The following is a 23,371-nucleotide window of genomic DNA, read 5'->3' as shown; positions in this document are numbered from 1 at the left end:
GTTGCACAACTTGGTAAATATACTGAAAACCACCAAATTATACATTTTAAAAGGGTGAATTTTATGATATATAGTTGTATCTTAATAAAGTTGTTTTTAAAAAAGTATAGAATGGTCCTCAAACCAAAAAAGTTGACACCTATTTTTAAAAAGAAAAGTGCTTCCAATTAAACTATATATGTGTTCTTATCATTTAGATTTTTTTTTTTTTTGAGGCGGAGCCTTGCTCTGTTGCCCAGGCTGGAGTGCGGTGGCGCAATCTCTGCTCACTGCAACCTCCACTTTCTGGGGTTCAAGTGATTCTCCTGCCTCAGTCTCCTGAGTAGCTGGGACTACAGGTGCCCGCCACCACGCCTGGCTAATTTTTTTGTAGTTTTAGGAGAGGCGGGCTTTTACTGTGTTAGCCAGGATGGTCTCGATCTCCTTACCTTTGATCTGCCTGCCTTGGCCTCTCAAAGTGTTGGGATTACAGGCATTACCCACCACACCAGGCCCATTTAGAATTTTTTAAATATCTGTTGTATGAGCTCTTTTAGACTTTTCTAGGCATAAATTATTATCTTCCTTCTGCATAAATAAAAATATAAGCAAAAATAAATTTAAGCAGTTCCTAAAAATATTTAAAGCAAATGTTTAAGATTTTGAAAATAAAATTGAAGATTCGTAACATAATGAAGTGAAGCTTCACTTGACACTTTGAATACTTAAAATGTAAAACTATTTATATTATTGATTGTTATAGGGATCTCCATCCACAAAGAGAAGGGGTCAGATGTTACAGCCAATCATAGAAGGAGAAACTGCACATTTTTTTGAAGAAATCAAGGTAATCCTTTAAAGAAATAATTATCTGATCCCTTCCCTAAGGGAAAAGTTCAAAGACAAGACATGTTTGATTCTCTGTTTGGATATCTTTTTAGGAAGAAGAAGAAGATGGTGTTAATCTGTCCTCTGAGTTAAGTGATATCTTGAAAACTGCAGTACAGGTACAGTCTTCATTAGAAAACTCTGAATCTGATGTTGAAGAAAATCAAGAAAAACTGGCTCTGGATCTCCGATTGTCAAGTTCTCGAGCAGCTTCTATGTATGTATGCTGATTTGTGATTTTAGCCTATTTTTATGATAAAATGTATATGCCAAGAAATTTGATGTTAAATGAGCATTAAGGAATTAATAGGAGATAAATCAAGATTTATCAAAGGATGCATGCTTTTTAAGTGTGATTTACAAATATTTATTGTCATTCCCATTTTTAAATAAAACATCACCGTGTTTCAAAAATTAAAAAAAAAATCTAGCCAGGCACAGTGGCGCATGCCTATAATCCTCGCACTTTTTGAAGCTGAGGCAGGAGGATTCCTTTGAGGCCAGGAGTAGAAGACCAGCCTGGGCAACATAGACCCAGACTCTATAAAAAATTTTTTAAAATTAGCCAGGGGTGGTGGCGTGCATATGTAGTCCCAGCTACTTGGGAGGCTGAGGCAAGAGGATTGCTTGATTCTCTGTTTGGAGGATATTGAGGGCACTGTCGCACCACTGTGTTCCAGCCTGGGCGACAGAGTGAGACTCTGTCTCTAAAAAAGCAAACAAACAAAATCCTACAGTTGATTTATAACAAAGTACAGGAACTAGTTGCGAGTTGATCTTTTTGTTCAATATCCACTTCTTTACCTTTGGGTGATACGGTGTATGTCACTGGTTCTGAGCCCTGACTTCACTGGGAAGATTTTAAAGTACTGATGCTTGAATCCTTCAGCTGTTCTGATTTCATTGGTTTGCAGTGGAGCTTAGGCATTGGTAGAGCTCAGAGTTCCCCAGCTGCTTTTAATTTGCAGCCAGAAATAGAACCTCTCTTAAGAATATAATGAATCAAGTGTGCCCTTCAGTATTTTCTTACCATTTCAATTCTAGGCCTGAATTACTGGAACAACTTTGGAAAGCCAGAGCTGAAAAAAAGAAACTACGCAAAACGTTGCGGGAATTTGAAGAAGCATTTTATCAACAAAATGGAAGGTTTGTTGAGCATCACAAAATTGAGTCATCTTTCTCCTCTAACTCACAACTTGACCATATGTTGAAATAATGGAATATGTGGGGTTAGAAATTGTGCATATAGGATGCTAGCACTGAAAAATTTTAAAACATTCCTTTATGCTCAGAGGCCCTGCTTTTAATGGCCAGGAATAGTCACAGCTAGTGTAAACAAATCTGATTAACTATTTTCAGATTGTCCTAGGGAGCCTTGGTTGTATTGCTGTGATTTTATATTCTTTAATTCTACATCCTTACCCTTTTGGGAGTGGTTGTGAAATGAGATACCTCTTATTTTAGAAAGGATCCCATGACAGGAGTGGTATCCTCAACTAGTTTGGATTTTTTATTTTATACTGAGACCATTGTGTTCATACAGTGTGTAACAGTGTTTCCAAGGTGTGTAACAGTGTGCCAGGCATGTGGCTCCTATAATACAGTATGGCACGTGCCTTTATCTAACTAGGTAATGCATAATGACTTGGAAGGGCTCTTTTAAAACTAAGAAAAATACATTCCAGTTCTGATGGTGGCCAGAAGTTTGGGTTCAGTTATCTCAGGCCTGAGAAACATTTTTCTAAGTAGCTGGGTTATCTTACCAAGCTGATAGCTAATACTACAAATTCTAAAATATCTGTAATTCCCTTTGCTTTGTGAGTCTCCTATATAGGTTGGCACATATGGTTAAAAATACTCTGAAGTGAGCTGGGCACAGTGGCTCACGCCTGTAATCCCAGCACTTTGGGAGGCTGAGGCGGGCGGATCACGAGATCAGGAGATCGAGACCATCCTGGCTAACACAGTGAAACCCCATCTCTACCGAAAAATAAAAAAAAAATTAGCTGGACGTGGTGGCGGGCGCCTGTAGTCTCAGCTACTCCGGAGGCTGAGGCAGGAGAATGGCGTGAACCCAGGAGGCGGAGCTTGCAGTGAGCTGAGATGGCGTCACTGCACTCCAGCCTGGGTGACAGAGCAAGACTCCGTCTTAAAAAAAAAAAAAAAGAAAATTGAAGTGCAGAAATGCGTTTTTCCAAGTGTTTTCTATTTCATTGTATTATTGGAAGAAAATTTTGCTTATAATTAGAATAGTTTGATTCTTTAGTGATTAAACTGAATTGCATTGGGTCATTACTATAAAGTTAGAAAATTGTTCTTATTGCAGGTAAGATAATTTACTTTTATATGTCAATTCACTGGAGCCACAGTTAACTAAATGTATTAAATGACTCACTGTAGCCTCCAACACTTAATAGACATTCACAGACCTGGCAGAGTCTAGCGCTGGATGTCCTACTAAAATATTGGGTTTCCTACAGTTATCTATATTGATTATTTGTAAGTATAGCATCATTTAATCTATCAGTAGAGAAGTCCATCAAAAATTTTAGAAATGTTCCTTGGGGATGAGGGTATTAGTCCAATAACTTTTTTTTTTTTTTACAGAACAACTTTTTATTTGAACTTATATTTAGTAACAGTATGTCTCATATTAAGACAACTTTTGGATCTTTTTTTCCAAATGATTTTTAGAACATTACAAATTTTATTTTCTCCCCTAGGAATGCCCAGAAAGAGGATCGTGTTCCAGTGCTTGAGGAGTACAGGGAGTACAAGAAAATTAAAGCCAAGCTTAGGCTTCTTGAAGTTCTTATAAGCAAGCAAGATTCTTCAAAATCCATATAAAATACGTTCTTTGAAAATTCATATCATAAAGTCAGTTGTATTCCTTGAAGCTATCATCATGGGTACTTGGCTGGTACTTAAATTCATTTTGTCAGGCACTCAGAGAATCTCATTTTGTACTTGGTTGTGGTGCCAGTAAACAAAACAAATGATGGGAGAGAAAATAGGCCCTCTCAAGGGAGCATAAGTGATGTTCCATATTAACCACAGACTGTCCTCTCCACCTTTAGCAAACATGGTTTCCTTCATTGTTTTGTACTACAAATACATCCTTTTAGCAAAAGACTAGAATTTTATTCTTTCAACTTCAAGAACTTTGGAAATGCAAACTTTTTGTTATTACCAACTTTTTGTTTCTCATTACTGAAGAAAATTGGAGGAAAATCTTCACACTGAATTCTTCTGTTGCCTTTTTCTTACAGAATGACTGAAAATTTGAAAGAAAAGCCTATAAAAGTGCACATATGCAACTGTGTTCTCTGTTTTCCTAGAAAACCAAAATCAAACTGAGATTTCAAGTCCTACTGTGGAATACCTTTCTGTTTAATTCCCAAAGTGACACCTTCTCACAGGTAGTATGTTAGTAAAATTTTGCAATTCAGTGGTCACACAGCTCCTGGATGAAGATAACAGTTGGTAGACCAAAAAGTGACCTTGCTTAGTATATTGAAAACACATACCACACATCACACACAGAACTGAATCATACCACATGCTGCCTATGGGACTTCAGTTACTGTTTCCTGAGTTACTGTTTATCCTCTGGCAATGGTGTGATTTGTCTGGATCAGATCCGCGCTGTTCCCCAACCCACCTCCAGATAATGTGAGAAAATAGCCATGTCAGTATGTAGGAACTCTGATGGTGCTCAGATTTGTGTGTTCAATCAATGGGCCTAAATCAGTAATCATTATGCCTAAAGTAAATCTGTTCTTAACAAGGGCTATACCACTGCATTTTCACATGTACCTTCAGGGGGTTATCTTTTTTTTTTCCCCTCCTGTTTTAATGAGCAAAATCCATACCAAAACAACAACAACAACGCCCTCTTAAGGAACCACCCTTTGGTCAGTCATCACATGCTGTTTAAAGCAGCTGTTTATAGGATGTGTAGTGGTATGCCCCTTGTCATAAACTCTTAGCATATTTTTTTTTCTTTGGCTTTGCATGGCTTTTCTTCAGGTACTCTCCCGGTATCATTCTGCTAATCGTTGTTACCGAATGGTGACTTCATTTGTGCTAACAGTACAACAACAGATTTGGGTCAGGCTTAATCTAAGTGTTAACTTTTTTTTTCCTGGTGCTTTTTTGGATTGATGACTGTCTCACTATGACTATATCCATGTTTTGCATGCAATTAACTTTTTTTTTCTGGTGCTTTTTTGGATTGATGACTGTCTTGACTATACCCATGTTTTGCATGCAATGACTCATGCATGGTTTTCTTAACTAGCTAATATTAACAATTTGTTCCATACAAAAATGGAATTTTGCAACATCTTTTAATAAGGTGAGGGAAGCATGAACCTCAGACTTCTGGCACTATTACATAGTAAGCACATGAAGTAGTTTGATAATAAATAGCAGTTCTAGTACTTCACATTTCACCCGTGTGTGCAATGCCTTTTTTTGAGGGGGGAGGGTGAGGGAAAACCTAGTAGTGAATGTGTAGTTGGGGAATAAAGAAAAGCACTAAATCCTGCCCTTTTTGTGTGGTTTCCTTTTGATACAACTAGGTTATTCATAATGTATACCTAGAAAAGTGAAATTGAAAATGCCAAAAGATGTATCATTTTTATTTGAATTCATCATGCAGTGTACATTTCAGATAATTTCCTTCAGTCTCCAGATAGGAGTGTATCCAAACATCTAATTTTGTGTGCACTGTGTATTTTATATGAATGTTTTATTTTATATACCACATGCAAAAATGTCCATATGCACTATTTAAATGTTTTAAATAATATATTCCTTCTTTATAATGCTAAATCTATATGAGTACCATATTTTTATAAGTCAGTGGCCTGACTGGTTTCATTTTAGAATTAACAGCTGCTTCATGATGTTATTCAATGTTAATGTTTGGCTGTGAGTAGAATATGTAAGAGTGGCATGGCAGCACTTATGCTCTGTGACGGTATTGTGTGTCATAGTTGAGCAGTAGCTGGTAGAATTAGGCAGTTGGTGATAGTTTTACTTTGGTACAAATAAAAACTGTATATCTATATACAAATAATATATAGATATATATATGTCCACCAGTATAATTGCATTGCTGTGTCTGGCACTTCATTGTACAGACTTTTGTAATAAAAGAACTCGAAAGTTCTAAGTCATTGTAAATGTATGTTTGTTTTTCCATTGGGCTTAAAAAAAAAAAAGTCCTCAAGTATTCCATCACCCTTAGGCTTTGTTTAAATGATCCCACCTGGGGGCTGTGGTAGGGAACAACAGGGTCACTAAACTATTTGGCTGGTTACAACTCTGGGAAATGGTAAGGCAGGGAAGGGCCATGTTGTTCATTCCCTTGTGCAAATCTAGGGAGAAGCCGCAGATAGAACAGTTAGCATTTCTTGTTACAATGAATTATCCCATTAAGAACATTTGATGTACAGTCTCTTAAGAGAAGAGCTTGTCCTGAGGAAGGTGAGTAGTAATCTAAAAATGGCTTTATATTCGAGTTTTAAAATTCAGGGACTATTGAGCACCAATGTGGAAGTTGAGTGCTAAGGTCAAATGATGTTGCTTGGGCTGAGAGAACATGTGGCTATTGTAGGGGGGCTTACATAGCCTAGAAAAATTAGAAGAATTTATCTCCAGTTTCCAAAATGCCAGCCACACACAAGTCTCCAACCCTCCAAATAAGGCTGTTACAGCAACCTCATTTACACTTTCCAAACATAACTCCTTATGACACTGATACGCCTACCCTGCTCTGCATTTTATTTTGGGGAAACCTTAAATGCATTACACCTTAGAAATGGTCTAGGTAAATTTCCAGTTTGAAGATGTTAGTGAAATTTCTGTAGGTGGCTGAGGAGTTTGTTCTACACTTTGGCTTTTTCCAGAAGACTTCAAATTCTAAAGAATGGAGGGAGGTTACTTTGGTCTTATATAATGGTTTCCTAGAATCCTAAGCCTTTATTGATTTATCTGTGGCCAGAGGAATTCAGAACATGGTACATGATGCACTTGATAGCACCAATAGTTTTTCTACTCTGTAACTTGGAGAAAACTGTCTTTATCTACCTACTGAACTACTAGAGACCTGCCCCATGAACTAGAAGCATTTTCTTGTACTTTTCTTTCACTTTTCTAGAATTTGATAAGAAACCTCATTATAAAATCCTTTGTACCAGTGTGTGTATACTGGAGGCTTGTCATAATATACATAGATTGTACAGTGAGTCCCTGTCAGAGGCACTTAATTCTGACCCTGAGGATAGTTTGATGATAGATTGTTTAGTACTTTTTATTTATTTATTTATTTATTTATTTTGTATTTTTTAGTAGAGACGGGGTTTCACCGTGTTCGCCAGGATGGTCTCGATCTCCTGACCTCGTGATCCACCTGTCTCGGCCTCCCAAAGTGCTGGGATTACAGGCTTGAGCCACCGCGCCTGGCCTATTTAGTACTTTTTAAAGTGTGCCTGAAACGCGTACAAGTTTATGAAGTAATACACGAATAAGAAATGCTCAGTGATTGCATCACAGATTCTTACCTCCACTTGTCTCAATACTATAGAGCTGAAACCTTTCTCATCACTTGATTTAGCTTCAAATTGATGTAGTGTAATTCCTTCTCCAGCTCCACAGCATATAAAAAGAGTCTAGAAAATTTAGAAGGAAGTAGAGAATGAGTCAGTAACTAGTTTGAAATGCTTTGGGAAGGTAGTATTGTAAGCTCCTAAAACGTGCCTCTTGTGCCCAGTAATAGATCTAATATTCTAAAGCTGTGTGGAGAACAGTATCTGCTATGCAAATCAAATATAAATGGCAGTTTCTGTTATTTAGAGATAGGGGGATGTAATCAAAAGCTTCTCACCTTTTAAGCAAATGGAGTCATACGCAACTTTAAAATTGGATAGAAAATAAAGGCATCCCGATAGAATGAGGTTTTAGGTTCAGGAAAATAATGTGTTTAACTCATGTCCTTAATGCCCATGTCATGATATCCCATAATACTCTGGTTAGAACATAAGCTTACTCTCGAAATTCTTCTTGAGTGACAGGCTGGTAGTCATCTTGAATTTCTGTGGAATAATACTTTTTCTCAAGCCTCTCTTTCCATTTTTTCATCTGCTCTGCCTTTTGAATCTCCTGTCGGGGTAGAGGATAAGTAAAGGCTGCAATCTTTAGTTCTCTATTTCAAGTTTTTGGCACACAAGCATCACAGGGTTGAGGATCTTAAGCTGTTCTCCTCTCCAGCCCTCAGATTTTAAGCCCTGCTGGCTTTTTGCCCTGCCTGGGTGTGCGTCAGCGAAGTCACGTCAGAGGACTTGATTGGTGTAATTGCTGTCTGGCATAGTTAGGGAAGCTTTGTAAACAAATTATAAATTACTCGCATTTCACTGCCTTTTCCCTTTAGTATCTCCATCTGAATTATTTTCTCTTTCTTTTGGTCAAAGGTAAGATGTTCTTTCCATACCTCTGTTCTTCAGTGTAGCAAATGTAACTAGTAATTAGATTCAAAGTCTATCTGTGGGTATGTTTGGCCTTTCCAGCAGCTTTTCAGCCAGATGACTTCAAAACCCCCTCTTTGTAATTACTGCATTGGGTAGTCAGTGTGTGTACTCCAATCTGTCTACGTATCCAAAAACAAGCCGTTTGTACCACCAAAAATTGTGTTGCTGAACCTTTCTGTGCACTGTTGTCACTACCACCGCTTTCCTTAGGGTGTCCAAATACCCTTTTCCCAGCTACAGATAAAAAGGGCCTGTGTGTTGTGGAAAATAACCATAGCACTAGAAAAAGGTGAAGAAAGAGTAGACAGTGCACCCAGATGTGATTCAAAACCTTCTCAGTAAATTGGTATGATACTTCCCTGCGCCAGCAATAATGCCAGGTAGCAAAGTGCATCCCTTTATAAGGGTTCTGATTACCTTCCTCAGAGAGGTTGGTGATGCCTAGTGCCATACACTCTGGTTGCTTCATAAGTGTGTACTCTTCTGGTCAGAGAAACTGTCTTAGAGAGTGCCTTTCTTTAAACCAACATACTCTTTTTTTTTTTAGACAGTCTCACTACGTCGCCCAGGCTGGAGTGCAGTGGCATGATCTCGGCTCACTGCAACCTCTCACTCTGTCACCCAGGCTGGAGTGCAGTGGCTCAATCTTAGCATTCAAAGTGGAAGTTAAATGCTAACCACCCCTTCTGGGTTCAAAGGATTCTCCTTCCTCAGCCTCCCAAGTAGCTGGGATTACAGGTATGCACCACCATATCTGGCTAATTTTTGTATTCTTTTTAGTAGAGACGGGTTTCGCCACATTGGCCAGGCTGGTCTTGAACTCACAGCCTCAAGTGATCTGCCCGCCTCGGCCTCCCAACGTGCTGGGATTACAGGTGTGAGCCACCGCACCAAGCCTTAAACGAACATACTCGAAGCAGGAAAGGATGGCTTTCAATCCTAGTTTTGTTTTGGACACATCACAGCACCCATGGTTTGGCTCATTTACTAATACTTCTAATGTGCTAAAAAGTGGTAGTCCCTGAAACCATTTCTAAATGACCAGGCCAATTATAAAGTGGATGTGTTAGTAATAAAGGTAGAATAGCATAGTAAACTTATTTTAAAAACCCATCTCAGCCATCACTCTTTTTGTGAAGCCTTCCTTGACATTCAGAGGGAAGTGGTACCTTTCCTCATAAGCTGAGCACCAACTCTTCGGTGACCCTTGCTCCAAGCTCCTATGTCCTGGTCGCCCTACCTCCTTCCCTTGTGGTAACTGCCTCCTGCAGTTAGTTGTCTGAATGATCTTCATGTTCATATTGGCCCTTATACTTCTGTAATATCTCAGAAGCAAATTCTATATACGAAACTCCCTCTTTTTGAACTACTTAATGTGATTTCTGTTTTTCTGACAACTCTTAACTGATGAATAATTGGTAGCAGGAGAGACCCAAAGAAACAGACCCTCATAGATAGCATGCTTCCACCAAAGGCACAACAGTTGACTTAAACTGAATTTGAGACTGCCACCTGACCATTTTGGATTCCTCATGCTTACAGAACCAGCAGGGAAAGAAGTGGTTATTTATGTATTGAGGTGATTGATCCGAATTACCAAGGGAAAATTGGATTACTGCTACAAACTAGCACAGTGCGGACTGTGCCCAAGGGATTCTCTGGGGTGCCTCTTAATACTTCCATGTCCGAAAGTAAAAGGTAATGGGAAACCACAGCATTCCGTTAAAGACAGGACCACTGAGAGTTCAGATTCTAAGTTAATCCTAAAGCAGCTAGCTGAGCTCTTGGCTGTAGGCAAAGGGAATGATATGGAATGGGTAGGAGAAGGAAGTTATAAATACCAACTATAGCCTTGTAATCTGTTACAGAAACAGACTGTAGTCCCTATTCCTATTTCCTCCTTTGCTTGTTATGTATATATTTTCTTTCTCCTTTATCTAAGGAATAGTGGTGGTGGCTAACTGTAGTTTAAACATTAGGTTGCAAAATATTCTTAAGGAATTGTGATTCAACTAGAAGAGGTCATAAAACATGCACAGATGGATACAATTACTGTTGGGACTTTGCTTCTCCCTTTTTAGGGAGAAGGTAAAAATACCTTCATTTGTATAAAGGATAGTTTGATCTGACTGGATAGAAGCTTGGAATCATCATTTTTGGAAGTGCAAATGTGTATGCCACAAGAGTGAAATGGACCAACTGTTGAGCTCAAAATTTACCCTCTTACACTCTGTGATGTTGGGTTTTAGGCTTTGTAAATTTCATTCCCTAAACTCTCAATAGCTGGATTCCTGTTAGATTCTGCCAGTATTTGCAGGATAGAGGGGAGAAAGGTGGTGGTTTTTTGTTGTTTTGCTTTTTGTTCTGTTTCTATTGGCATTGCTTATGCAATGGTAGTTATCTCCAGCAACAGTGGCTCCAGTTGTAGCATCTAGCTGCTTTTGGCATACTCAGAAGCAGCCTCATCACACCCACTCAAGAAGTACAGATTGAGTATCCCTAATCAGAAATCTGAAGTGTTCAAAATCCAAAACTTTAGCACCTCCATGACTCTCAAAGGAAATGCTCACTGGAGCATTTTGGATTTCAGATTTTTGAATTAGGAATGCAGATATATAATGCAGATATTCCAACATCTAAAAAAAAATCTGAACTCTAAAACAGTTCTGGGTCCCAAGCATTTTGGATAAAGAATACTCAACCTTTATCAGCAGCAGCAGTGAGGTACCTTCTCATCACAGGACTGAGCAACAGCTCTGCAAGCCCCTTCTCTAAGATAGTAGATTCTAGTAACACCACCTTTTGTGATCTTAGCCCTAGGAATGGTAACCTTTTCCTGCAGTCATTATTTATGAGTTGCCTCAGTGTTGTCATATCACTTTTTTCTGTCTTAATATCTGTGTAGTAACCAATTCACTGTCGTATATTTTCTCTATTTGAAATACATATTGTGGTTTCTTCCTGAGTGGGCTCTGACTGATTGGTGTAGTATGTTTTCTCATTTGGTCAGGTGTATTTTTGTGTCTTTTTTTTTTTTTCTGAGACAGAGTTTCACTCTTGTTGCCCAGGCTGGAGTGCAATGGCATGATCTTGGCTCACTGCAATCTTTACTTCTCAGGTTCAAGCAATTCTCCTGCCTCAGCCTCCCAAGTAGCTGGGATTACAGGTGCACACCACCACGCCATGCCCGGCTAATTTTGTATTTTTAGTAGAGATGGGTTTCACCATGGTCACCAAATTCCTGACCTCAAGTGGTCCACCTGCCTCAAGTCTCCCAAAGTGCTGGGATTACAGGTGTGAACCACAATGCCCCGCCATATTTTTGTGTCTTTAAGGAATACTTAAAAGTTTTATCTTGGTTTTGAACATTTCGTTAATTGCTGGGCATTTTCTACTTTGTTGCTGTTACAAATAAGGTCTTCTATTTTAATTTTTAACAAATCAATTGATGTTTGCATATATGATGTTTATGTAAATTATTTTTCCTATCATTTTACCTAATTATCTTTTTTTTGTAATTTTTCAGATCATCGTATACCTAGAAAATTGAAGAGAATCATAAGTAAAGGCAGTTTTACTTTTTTCAATTAGAAATACCTCTAATGTAGTTCTCTTATCTAATTGTTTTGACTTTACCCCTCTGATACATCACTATCTTGTCCCTGACATGTTCAATGTTTTCCTATTAAGGTGAAGAGGATAAGATCAATGTTTTTACCATATTAAGGAAGTATCATTGATTTTTATTTTTCCCCTCAAGATTGGGTGTTGAAACTTACCCAGCATTTGTGAAAAATGATCATGCAGTTTTCCTTTTTTAATGCAATGAATTATGTTAATTAGTTGATTACCCAATTTTGAGCCATCTTTTCATGCCTAAAATAAATACTGTCTGAATCTTGATTATTGTTGCCGTTAGATTCTATCTGCTAATATTTAGGGTTTTTGCTTCAAGATTTATACATGAGATTTTCTGTTTTTGGCATAATATATAGTAGTTTCATAAACATAATTTGGGAGTTTCTCTTTTCTCTTTGCCAGGGCAAAGAGGAATGGTTTAAATAGCTTGAAACTGTTTGCTCCTTAAAATCTTATAGAATTTCCTTGTGAAGACCATCTGATTTTGGAGACAGCTCTTTGATGACTTCATTTCTTTTTGGAGACAGCTCTTTGATGACTTCATTTCTTCTACAGAATGGATTTGTTTAGGCTTTTTAATCTTCTGGGCTCAGTTCTGATAAATTTTATTTGCATAGAAATATTACCCGTTTCATTCAGTTTTTCAAACGTTATTTTCATAGAATTACACAAAAAAGTATCTTAGTGAGATCTTTTAATTCCTTCCCTTTCTTATTTCCCCCATTGTAATTTCTTACTTTGCATGTTTATACTTTCTCTCCTTTATTCCACTAGTTACCTACTGATTTCTTTTCACTGAGGTTTGCAAGGAACTAGCCTTTTGATTTATTTATACTACTACTTTTGTTTATAACTCATTAATTCTACTTTAATAATTTTTTTCTTTTTTTTTTTTTGAAAATTAATGCTAACATTCACTTCTTTATATTCTTTTATTTTTATCGATAAATTTAAGACTTAATTTTCCTCTGGATATTTTTTTACTTTATCTCATAGATTCTGCTACATGGGATTTTTATTATTTTGTTTTCTTGGAATTCTATGATTTCATTTTTTTTTTTTTTTTTAAGACCGAGTCTCACTCTGTTGCCCAGGCTGGAGTGCACTGGCGTGATCTCGGCTCACTGCAACCTCCGCCTCCCGGTGTTCAAGTGATTATCCTGCCTCAGCCTCCTGAGTAGCTGGGATTATAAGCATGTGCCGCCACACCCGGCTAATTTTGGTATTTTTAGTAGAGACGGGGTTTCACCATGTTGGTCAGGCTGGTCTTGAACTCCTGAGTGATCCGCCCACCTCGGCCTCCCAAAGTGCTAGGATTACAGGCATGAGCCCCCACGCCCGGCCTGTATTTCTTCTTTGACTCGAGTCATTTAATAGAGAGTTTTGATATTTTTTAGTCAAAGAATTTTTTCATTTTCTGATTTTGTTACTAACATATTTTTATTATGTTGTTTTTAGAGAATTTTTTTCTGCATTAGCTTTTGGAATGTGTTGAGGCTTTCTTTGTGGCCCAGTAGAGGAGCAATTTTTATGAATGAGAGTACAGAACTTAATATACAACTGTAAGATCATCTTATTAGTATGTTTTGGGTTTTTAATCCATTTATTTTTCTTGATCTGTTCTTTGTGTTTTTGTGTGTTCCTATTTCTCCTTTTTAAAATCCAGTAATCTTTTTTTTTTTTTTTTTTTTTGAGACGGAGTCTTGCTCTGTCGCCCTGGCTGGAGTGCAGTGGCTGGATCTCAGCTCACTGCAAGCTCCGCCTCCTGGGTTTACGCCATTCTCCTGCCTCAGCCTCCGGAGTAGCTGGGACTACAGGCGCCCACCACCTCGCCCGGCTAGTTTTTTTGTATTTTTAGTAGAGACGGGGTTTCACCATGTTAGCCAGGATGGTCTCGATCTCCTGACCTCGTGATCCGCCCGTCTTGGCCTCCCAAAGTGCTGGGATTACAGGCTTGAGCCACTGCGCCCGACCAAAATCCAGTAATCTTTATGCAAGTGGATACTCTGTTGTTTGGTGCATAGATATTTGTAACTGATAAAATTAATCTTAGCTTCATAAAGTCATTTAGACTTCAGGTCATTTGGAGCTTTTTGTCTAGAATCCTTTGATTTATATTCAGTTGTGTCCCCTGTTATCTTTTGTTTGCCTTTTAGGTCTTTGATCATGCTTTTATATTTAACATTTTGGAATCTCTTTAAGTATATATTTTAGGATATGGCATAGAACTGGGTTTGCTTTGTGATTCAAACCCCATCTGTCCTCTAGTAGAATCCTTAGAAAGGTGATAGTATTCCCTGAGTTCTTGCATGTTTGAGCCTTTATATTTGAAGCACAGCTTTGCTGAATGAAAATGTTTTTCTTTTTAAGTAAATTAAGTTTATTTGCATGTATTTATGTTAGATATATCTGGTTGCAGTTATACTGTTTTATATTTATATTTTAAGTCTTTTACTGTGTAAGGTCTGTTTTTGTTTTGTTTTGTTTTGGTAATTTTGCCCTATAGAAATATGTGTATTTTTGTTCTATTGGTTTGTCTTTGTATATCTTTTTTTTTTTTTTTGAGATGGAGTTTTGCTCTTGTCACCCAGGCTGGAGTGCAGTGGCCCAATCTGGGCTCACTGCAACCTCCGCCTCCCGGGTTCAAGCAATTCTCCTGCCTCAGCCTCCCAAGTAGCTGGTATTACAGGCATGCGCCACCACACCTGACTAATTTTTAATTTTTAGTAGAGATGGGGTTTCTCCATGTTGGTCAGGCTGGTCTTGAACTCCCGACCTCAGGTGATCCACCTTAGCCTCCCAAAGTGCTGGGATTACAGATGTCAGCCACCGCACCTGGCCATCTTTGTGTATCTTTTATCTTTTATATGCCCTTAGTCCTCCCTTTCTTGCTTTGTTTTCCTCCTGTGATCAACAAGCAAATTAACTTGTAAATTTTTCTTCATCTTCCTCTCCTTTGCTACCCAATTATATTCAATAATGTTATTTTTCACTGTATATGAGAGATGATGTCTTTTGTAAGACATACCATTATTTCATGTACCACTTAGGTAAACAATGTCAATTAAACTATGACCATTAACTATAAAACACATTCTGATTTCACAGATGTTAAAATGTGAAAAAACAAGTGTTTTAAAATCAATAAAATAGGGCTGGGCACAGTTGCTCATGCCTGTAATCCCAGCACTTTCAGAGGCCAAGGCAGGAGGATCGCTCAAGGCCAGAAGTTCAAGGCCGGCCTGGGCAACACAGTGAGATGCCATCACTATATAATTTAAAGAAAGAAAGAAAGCCTGGGCCCAGTGGCTCACAGCTGTAATCCCAAGACTTTGGAAGGCCAAGGCGGATGGATCACTTGAGCCTGGAAGCTCGAGACCAGCCTGGGTAGCATGGTGAAACCTCATCTGTACAAAAACCACAAAAAGTAGCTGGGTGTGATGGCGCATGCCTGTAATCCCAGCTACTTGGGAAGCTGAGGTGGGAGGATCACCTCAGCCCAGGGAGGTCAAGGCTGCAGTGAGCTGTGATCATGCCACTGCACTCCAGGCTGGGCAACAGAGCTAACCTTGTCTCAAGACAAATTTTTTTTAAGTCAAGAAAAGTCTTATTATTTACCATTGTTCACTTATGCTAATGTTTCTTACTGGTTTATTAATTCTAAATGACATTCTTTAACTTTTTAAAAAAAATTTTACTTTTGTACTTTTTGTAGAGACAGGGTTTCACCCTGTTGCCCAGGCTGGTCTCAAACTCCTGGGCCCAAGTGATCCTCCCAAAGTGCTGGGATTACAGGTGTGAGCAACCTCGCCCAGCCTCTCCAGTCATCTCTTGGTTGGCTGATGCTCATCCTCTAGTAGAATCCTTAGAAAGACAATAGTATTTCCTGACTTCAGGCATGTTTGAGCCTTTATATTTGAAGCACAGCTTTGCTGAATATAAAATCCCTTGATTTACATTTTCTTTCCTTGAATATATTGTAGGTGTTCTTTTGTTGATTTATGGTGTTGAATGTTGTTATGCTAACCTGATTTTCTTTAAGTAAACCCAAATTTTACTTGGATAAGCCTCTTATTGACCATTCTAGGTAAAGTTTCCCCATACACAGTGTGTCTTTCAGTTCACGTCACCTTCTATTTCAGGAATGGTCTACCTCCACCTCGCAAAGTGCTGGGATTACAGGCATGAGCCACCACACCTGGCCTGATTTTTTTAAAAGAATATCAAAATTAGGCCGGGCAGGAAGTAAGGAGTTTGAGACCAGCCTGGCTAACGTGGTGAAACCCGGTCTCTACTAAAAATACAAAAATTATCTGGGTGTGGTCTCAAAAAAAAAAAAAAAGGCAAATATCAAATTTAGATAAAAGTTACAAGAACAATACAAATATTTTTTCCTTCTGAAGTATTTGAAAGCCACCAACATGAATGCTCCATCATCCCTGAATACTTCAGCCTGCATTTCCTCCATAAAAGGACATTCTCTTTTATAATTGTAGTATAACCATCAGAATCAAAAAATTAATATTCATAGATATGTCTATGAATCCATAGATACGTCTGTGTTTCCCTTTCAAGTTTATCAGTTGTCCCAATGATGCCTTTATAGGAAAAGTATCCAGTCCAGGATTATGCATTGTATTTACTTGACATATTTTAATCTCATTTAATCTGGAATAGTTCCTCAGCTTTACCTTGAGTTCATGATTGACACTTTGAAGAACAGGCCAGTTATTTTGTACAATGTCCCTCAATTTAAATTTTGTCTTGATTTAGGTTAAGATTATATGTCTTTGACAAGGATGTCACAGAGAGGATGCTAATTCTCATGGCCTCCTCTCAGGCAGCATATAATTTCCATTTGTTTCAGTGTTGATAGTGGTCACTGACTTGATTAAGGTGCTGTCAGACTTCTCCACCCTAACATTACTGCTTTTCTTTTTGTAATGAGTATTTGATGGAGAGGCCTGTAAATGTCTCATTCATGGAATCCTTTTATTCAATGGGTTATGAATCATTCATCATAGTGTTTAAATATTCTCAAATTTGGCCAGCTTTGAGCCCCTTAAACTGATTCTTTTAACAGATTCTCCATCATTCTTTGAGCAGTTTTACTTTATGCCTCAATAAGCTATTCCAGACTCATCTTGTATAGTTGTCCTTCGGTATACATGGGGGATTGGTTCCAAGACTCCCTAGTACACCAAAATCTGCATATACTCAAGTCTCACAGTTGGCCCTGCAGAACCCACATATGGGGAAAAGTCACCCTCCCTAGCCTGCAAATACTGAATTTTTGATCCAGGTAAAAACATTACACATTTAAGTGGACCTGTGCAGTTCAAACCCGTGTTGTTCAAGAGTCAGCTGTACTTTCCAGCCCTGGAATTAGCGAGACCTCCAAGGAGCCCCAGTTCCTTTTAGAGGAGAATGCTGTTTGGAAACCAAGATCTGGGTACTAGTTGTACTCATGGCTAGTAGGGTGTTGCTTCTAGCCCTCATAGTGGATTGGACAGAGCTAGAAAATACATGTGTGTACACAAGTAGATCTAGATTCCAATCCAGCACCACAAAGTTCACCTTCAGCCTTTCCATTTTTGTAATTCCTTTATCCAAAAATGAGAAACTTCAATATTTATTTGCTTGCTTATTACAGTCTCCTGACCCTGCTGTCTTCTTTCTGAGCATTTGGAGGGGAGAGGTGGTGACCAGAAGTAGAGCAATGGTTCACTTTTTTTTTTTAAGTGGTAGTGGTAATAGTATATTTAAGGAACATAGGTGTTCCTTAAATTCTGCTATTGTCAGATACATGTTACATATTACAGTTTTTGAAATACAAAAGTGTTAAAGTAATTCATCACATTAGTGATTACAAAAGAAAAGTTACCCAAATCATCTCCACAAAGTGTACTCACTATGAATACCCAGTGTGATATTCACACAGTGAGTGTACACCTGTAGGGTTAGGTATCTGGCAGAGAGTACAGGTAGGAGAGAGGAAGCATCTGAAATCCAAATGGTTTGTCCTAAACATGTAAGGATCTAGATCTGGGAGATTTATTTGGAGATGACAGTTACTGTCCTGAAAAACAGCAAATCATTTCAATTCTTAACCAGAGCATTTTTGTGAGCGTATTTCTAATACAGCTACCACTTGTGTTTATGAAAAAAAATTAAAATCTTACATTTTCATCAAAGCCTTCTCTTCTGGCTTGTTCAGCCAAATCTCCGCTGCCTTTGCTACTGAAAACATAAAATAAAAATCAGAGGCAAATGACAATAAAAAAGGAAATGCCACCATAATGTACAATCAGATCTGTAGTAAGGATCTGAATAATATTTATTTCAGATAATGCTAATTATTTGGAAAATGTGATCATTAACAAGTTCTTCAGTGTCATATGTCATTAACTGAAAAAAAGTTTATGTTCCACTGCCAGAGTTCTGGGTTTGGGAATTATTTTGATACCAAAGTCATTTAATAAATATAAGTGTAAATATAGTGTAAGTGTAAGTATTATCCATAAGTATTGTCTGTAAATGTTTTTATAGCCAAGTAAATGCATTTAATTTAGACTAAAATCGTGTCCTACCTTTTTAGAGGGACTTTATTGTCCCCTCCAGCTTTCTCTTACAGTTTTTTCTCAGTAGAATGGCAGGCATTATATTAATTTTAAATTAGCTACAATTTCTGATGTCCTCAGAAATTAGGAGGCACTCGTGGGTGTACTGACTGTGTATTTAGAATCGCCACATAGGTTGTTTGTGGTTTTGCAATTAAAACCTTACTCGAGGCTGGGCGCGGTGGCTCAAGCCTGTAATCCCAGCACTTGGGGAGGCCGAGGTGGGCGGATCACGAGGTCAGGAGATTGAGACCGTCCTGGCTAACATGGTGAAACCCCATCTCTACTAAAAAATACAAAAAAAAAAAAAAAACAACAACTAGCCGGGCGAGGTGGCAGGCGCCTGTAGTCCCAGCTACTCGGGAGGCTAAGGCAGAAGAATGGCGTAAACCCGGGAGGCGGAGCTTGCAGTGAGCCGAGATCCGGCCACCACACTCCAGCCTGGACGACAGAGCAAGACTCCGTCTCAAGAAAAAAACAAAACAAAACAAAAAAACCTTACTCATGGCCAGGCATGGTGGCTCACGCCTGTAATCCCAACACTTTGGGAAGCCCTGGTGGGCGGATCACCTGAGGTCAGGAGTTTGAGACCAGTCTGACCAACATGGGGAAATCCTGTCTCTATTAAAAACAAAACAAAACAAAACAAAAAAAAACAACCTTATAAGGTTCTCCTGTAATATAGAACTTTAAAATGGTAAGTTAAACATTTGAGAAAAGTCATCTTACGTTTTTTTGTCTTCATCTTTTTGAGCTTTCTTCAGTCTGAATTTCTCGAGAACATTTTTGTAACTCTGGGCATAATTTAAAATAGTTTGAAAATTCATCAAAATAAATCCTTTATTATTAATCTTTTATCAAAGTAAAATAAATATGGAATGCTTGTCCCTCTGGATTGCTACCCTAAAGGATTGTGGAGGTAAATACTATGATTTATCCTTCTTTCACGTGAACTCATTGCTACATGTGGTTTACGCCTGCTGGTGAAAACACAAAAGGGGTTCTTCAGTTGGGGGCATTACTCTGGAACTTGGAAAAAGCAAAAATCTTTAAAAAGCATTAACATGTATTGCGTTAAGGATGTTAACACTTTTAATGAATATAACCAACATCATATTCAAGTGATAGAAGATGGGGGAAAAAAAGCAAACTAATTGGGGGACAGCTTAACAGTTTTTTTGGTTTGTTTTACATATTAGTTCTTGGGCAAAGTTTGTAAACCCCACTAACCCCACAGCTACTAGGACCTCTTCTCTGTGAAGTGCTATGCTTTAGAAACATGGGGTATGCAGAGATGGCCAGACTGGCAGGGGAGGTATGACTGATACACATATAACTCTGCTACAGCTCAAACTGAGGTAGATATTGAGAGGAGGACAGGACAGATTCCACTTTTTGAAGAAGAATAGAGTGATAGCAAGAGAGAAGAGCTGTAGGAATATTTCAGGGGTCAGAGAATGATTTGAGCAGAGGCTCAGAGGAGAGAGTGAGAACAAGCATGGTATAAAGCATAGTGCTCAGAACAGATGAGCCGGGACATACAGTGTTGTAAATAGAGGCAGAAAGATAGAAACTATAGTAAAATTATAGTTAATGAAGATAGGTTGGGACTGTGAGACTTGAGGATTTGGAATGTTCGGGTAAGGAATTCGGACTTGACAGGCCTAGGGAAACTGATAAACCACGTCTGGACTGGCACAGGGAAGAGGCTAGAATAGTCAGGAAATGTTACCATGGTGAAGGCTGGGAGAAAAGTACTGAAAGCCTCGTCTAGCGGCAGTTAGAATTTAAAGTATTCCACAAATGTAAACAAGAACTACAAAGATAAACTATACATGTGCCATGACAATAGACTAAGGGACAAGCAAACAAATTCTTTTCAAGTTTCTTGAGCCAGGAGTGACTTGACAGGATAGTGTCGCCATGAACAGAAACAGGAAAGTGAGGAAGACAAGACACATGGAGTTCTGAGTTTAGATTGATAGAAATTTAACAGCATCCAGAGCAAAAACTTTCCGGAAGGAAGAGAGGGTTTTATTATAATACTCAACAGTGCTTTGCATTTAGGAGATCACTCACTATTTGATATATTGCACTCTGAAATAATTTTGGCTACATTTTTGAAGCCAGAGAGCATATCTCACTTCTGTAGTAATGAAATAATGCGAGTATCAGTAACACTGGATCAAAACACAAAACAAACCCTGGGGGTGGGAGTGGGGAGAACACGACCACTTGGGATTAAGTGGTATTCAAACTACAAGAGGATAAACTGTATGAGATTTGTCTTAGAATTTTAATTAGGAAAGAAATCTGACTTACCTGTTTAATCATTTTACCAAGTTCAAAATCCGGCCTTCTGCCTATTGAATAATCAGCTTTCACTTCAGAATAGGTATCATTAATAATTGCCAAGAACATATTCTAGGGATAAATATTCAAATAATTATTTCAATAAAAATTTAGTTTAAATGTTAGTGATTTTAACAAGTTTCAGGTTTGTAAAATTGTATTTAAATTTTAAAAGTAGGCCAAGCATGGTGGCTCACGCCTGTAATCCCAGCACTTTGGGAGACCAAGGTGGGTGAATCACTTGAGGACAGGAGTTCAAGACCAGCCTGGCCAACATGGCAAAACCCCGTCTCTACTAAAAATACAAAAATTAGCCAGACATGGTGGCGTGCACCTGTAGTCCCAGCTACTCAGGAGGTTGAGGCAGGAGAATCTCTTGAACCCAGGAGGTGGAGGTTGCAGTGAGCCGAGTAAGATCGCACCCACTGCACTCCAGCCCAGGCGACAGAGCAAGACTCTGTCTCAAGTAAATAATAAAAAAGAAGCAAAACATCAAGTTTTAAAAGTAACCCATATGCTCAAAAATGGGGAAATGACTATGCAGACAATAAGTAGAATAGAAAACGTGTGGTGTGTGGGTATGGGCAAATATGTTTATGGCAAATGAGAAAAGCAGAATGTAAAAGAATGCATATGAACTGGTTATATATATGCAATATTACATAATGGAAGAAAATTTAGAGTGATGTAATTATGTGTTCATAAGGGTGTTTTTTGTTTGTTTGTTTTTGAGACAGGGTCCCACCCTGTTGCACAGGCTGGAGTGCAGTTGTGCGATCTCAGCTCACTGCAGCCTCCCACTCCCAGGTTCAAGCGATTCTCATGCCTCAGCCACCCAAGTAGCTGGGATTATAGGTGTGCATCAGCAAGCCTGGCTAATTTTTGTATTTTTAGTAGAGACAGCATTTCATCATGTTGCCCAGGCTGGTCTCGAACTCCTGAGCTCAAGCGATCTGCCTGCCTCTGCCTCCCAAAGTGCTAGGATTATAAGTGTGAGCCACTGCATCCAGCCAAGGGTGTTTGTTGTTACTGTTGTTTTTAAATTCTATGAAGCTGTTTAAATTCACAGTCTTACTACAGCTCCTGCAACTGCTAATGTCCAGATAACACAAATGTAGAAAGGATATTCTTACCCCACCAGCCCACCTTTCACTGTGGCCCAGCTCTGTCACCCTAAGAGTCTTGTCTGTCACCAAGGGATAACTTCCGTGCCTGACAAAAAGTGTTTTCATGGAGTACAGTACAATGCCTTGACTAGAAAGGCAAGGTTCCTTGGTTAGGAAGCCCAAATAGACTTGTTCTGAGTGCGTGTGAGAGATCCATCCTGATAACTCCTGAAAACCACAATGTGTTAAGTGTTTAGCTGTAAGGGCCAAAAGCCATTGCAATATGGGCAGAATATTAATGGCCACATTCATGGCTCATGGCATGCATTGTCCCAGCCTGAAGAGACCTGGGACATTCAGATTATTTAAGTGAAGGATTTAGCACATTCCCATCTAAAACACCCAGAAATTAACTACTGTGATTAGATTCTCCATTGGACAACTTGAAAACAGTCGCTGGACTAGTGAACCTGGATTACTAGGGATCCACACAATTCTTAATAAATGTAAAGTACCCTGACAGCTGAGCAGAAATAATAGTTTATTCTAAATGAGTAATTTTATTTTTTATTCTAAAAAGTAAGAAATGTAAGGAATATATATTATCATTCTTACCAGCAGGACAAAGAACACAAAAAAGATGAAAGTGATGAAGTAAATGGGTCCCAAGATAGGATTGGCTTGCTGAATACCAGCAAAATTAAAATCTCCAAGAACAATTCGAAATTGTGCAAATCTTTAAGAGAGAAAAACATTAGAAAACATATACCTTCATGTACATACATGACAACTGATGGGAGTTACTAATGTCTCTAAGAGGATATCTAGCAGCATATGGCATATGCTTTCTGACTTTAATTATGTTAGTACAGAGTTGCGTAAAATTGGATGTAGAAAATTCCCCTAAAAGAAAGACTTAAGGTACCTCAATAGCTGAATAGGTAATGTAGGAAATGACCGCTTTAATGAATGTGAACTCAGTGTTCATCTATAACTTTTTTTTTTTTTTTTGAGACAGTCAAACTCTGTCACCCAGGCTGGAGTGCAGTGGTGCTATCTCGGCTCACTGCAACCTCTGTCTCCCAGGTTCAGGCGATTCTCCTGCCTCAGCCTCCCAAGTAGCTGGGATTACAGGCATGCATCACCATGCCCGGCTATTTTTTTTGTATTTTTAGTAGAGACAGCCTCACCATGTTGGCCAGACTGATCTCAAACTCCTGGACTTAAGTGATCTGCCCGCCTCGGCCTCCCAAAG

General features: G+C 38.6%; 2 protein-coding genes across 15 annotated transcripts in view; one reads left to right on the top strand and one right to left on the bottom strand.

The window, feature by feature from the left end:
• FAM13B (family with sequence similarity 13 member B) overlaps positions 1-6,046 on the top strand; it is a 91,948-nt gene extending 85,902 nt beyond the window's left edge. For 7 of the 11 annotated variants that reach the window (XM_030927610.1, XM_030927606.1, XM_030927607.1 and 4 more), the window contains 4 exons: positions 743-826; positions 921-1,084; positions 1,912-2,013; positions 3,591-6,046. In XM_030927610.1, coding sequence (XP_030783470.1) covers positions 743-826; positions 921-1,084; positions 1,912-2,013; positions 3,591-3,714 — 474 coding nt within the window. In that variant the 3' untranslated portion in view covers positions 3,715-6,046. The remainder of the gene's footprint in view (positions 1-742; positions 827-920; positions 1,085-1,911; positions 2,014-3,590) is intronic. The other 4 variants (XM_030927608.1, XM_010388068.2, XM_010388071.2 and 1 more) reach the window with 3 other exon arrangements.
• PKD2L2 (polycystin 2 like 2, transient receptor potential cation channel) overlaps positions 1,211-23,371 on the bottom strand; it is a 49,936-nt gene continuing 27,775 nt past the window's right edge. The window contains exons 9-15 of one of the 4 annotated variants that reach the window (XM_010388072.2): positions 22,732-22,852; positions 20,981-21,082; positions 19,388-19,452; positions 18,221-18,275; positions 7,922-8,034; positions 7,437-7,544; positions 1,211-1,574 (exon numbers count right to left, since the gene is read on the bottom strand). In XM_010388072.2, coding sequence (XP_010386374.1) covers positions 7,454-7,544; positions 7,922-8,034; positions 18,221-18,275; positions 19,388-19,452; positions 20,981-21,082; positions 22,732-22,852 — 547 coding nt within the window. In that variant the 3' untranslated portion in view covers positions 1,211-1,574; positions 7,437-7,453. Of the gene's footprint in view, positions 1,575-3,470; positions 4,142-7,436; positions 7,545-7,921; positions 8,035-18,220; positions 18,276-19,387; positions 19,453-20,980; positions 21,083-22,731; positions 22,853-23,371 lie in introns of those variants that run through there. The other 3 variants (XM_010388075.2, XM_010388073.2, XM_010388074.2) reach the window with 3 other exon arrangements.

The sequence above is a fragment of the Rhinopithecus roxellana genome, chromosome 3 (assembly GCF_007565055.1).
Source record: "Rhinopithecus roxellana isolate Shanxi Qingling chromosome 3, ASM756505v1, whole genome shotgun sequence".
NCBI classification, from domain to species: Eukaryota; Metazoa; Chordata; class Mammalia; order Primates; family Cercopithecidae; genus Rhinopithecus; species Rhinopithecus roxellana.
The sequence above is the reverse complement of the archived record's forward strand: the minus strand, read 5'-3'. Positions and strand labels throughout refer to the sequence as shown.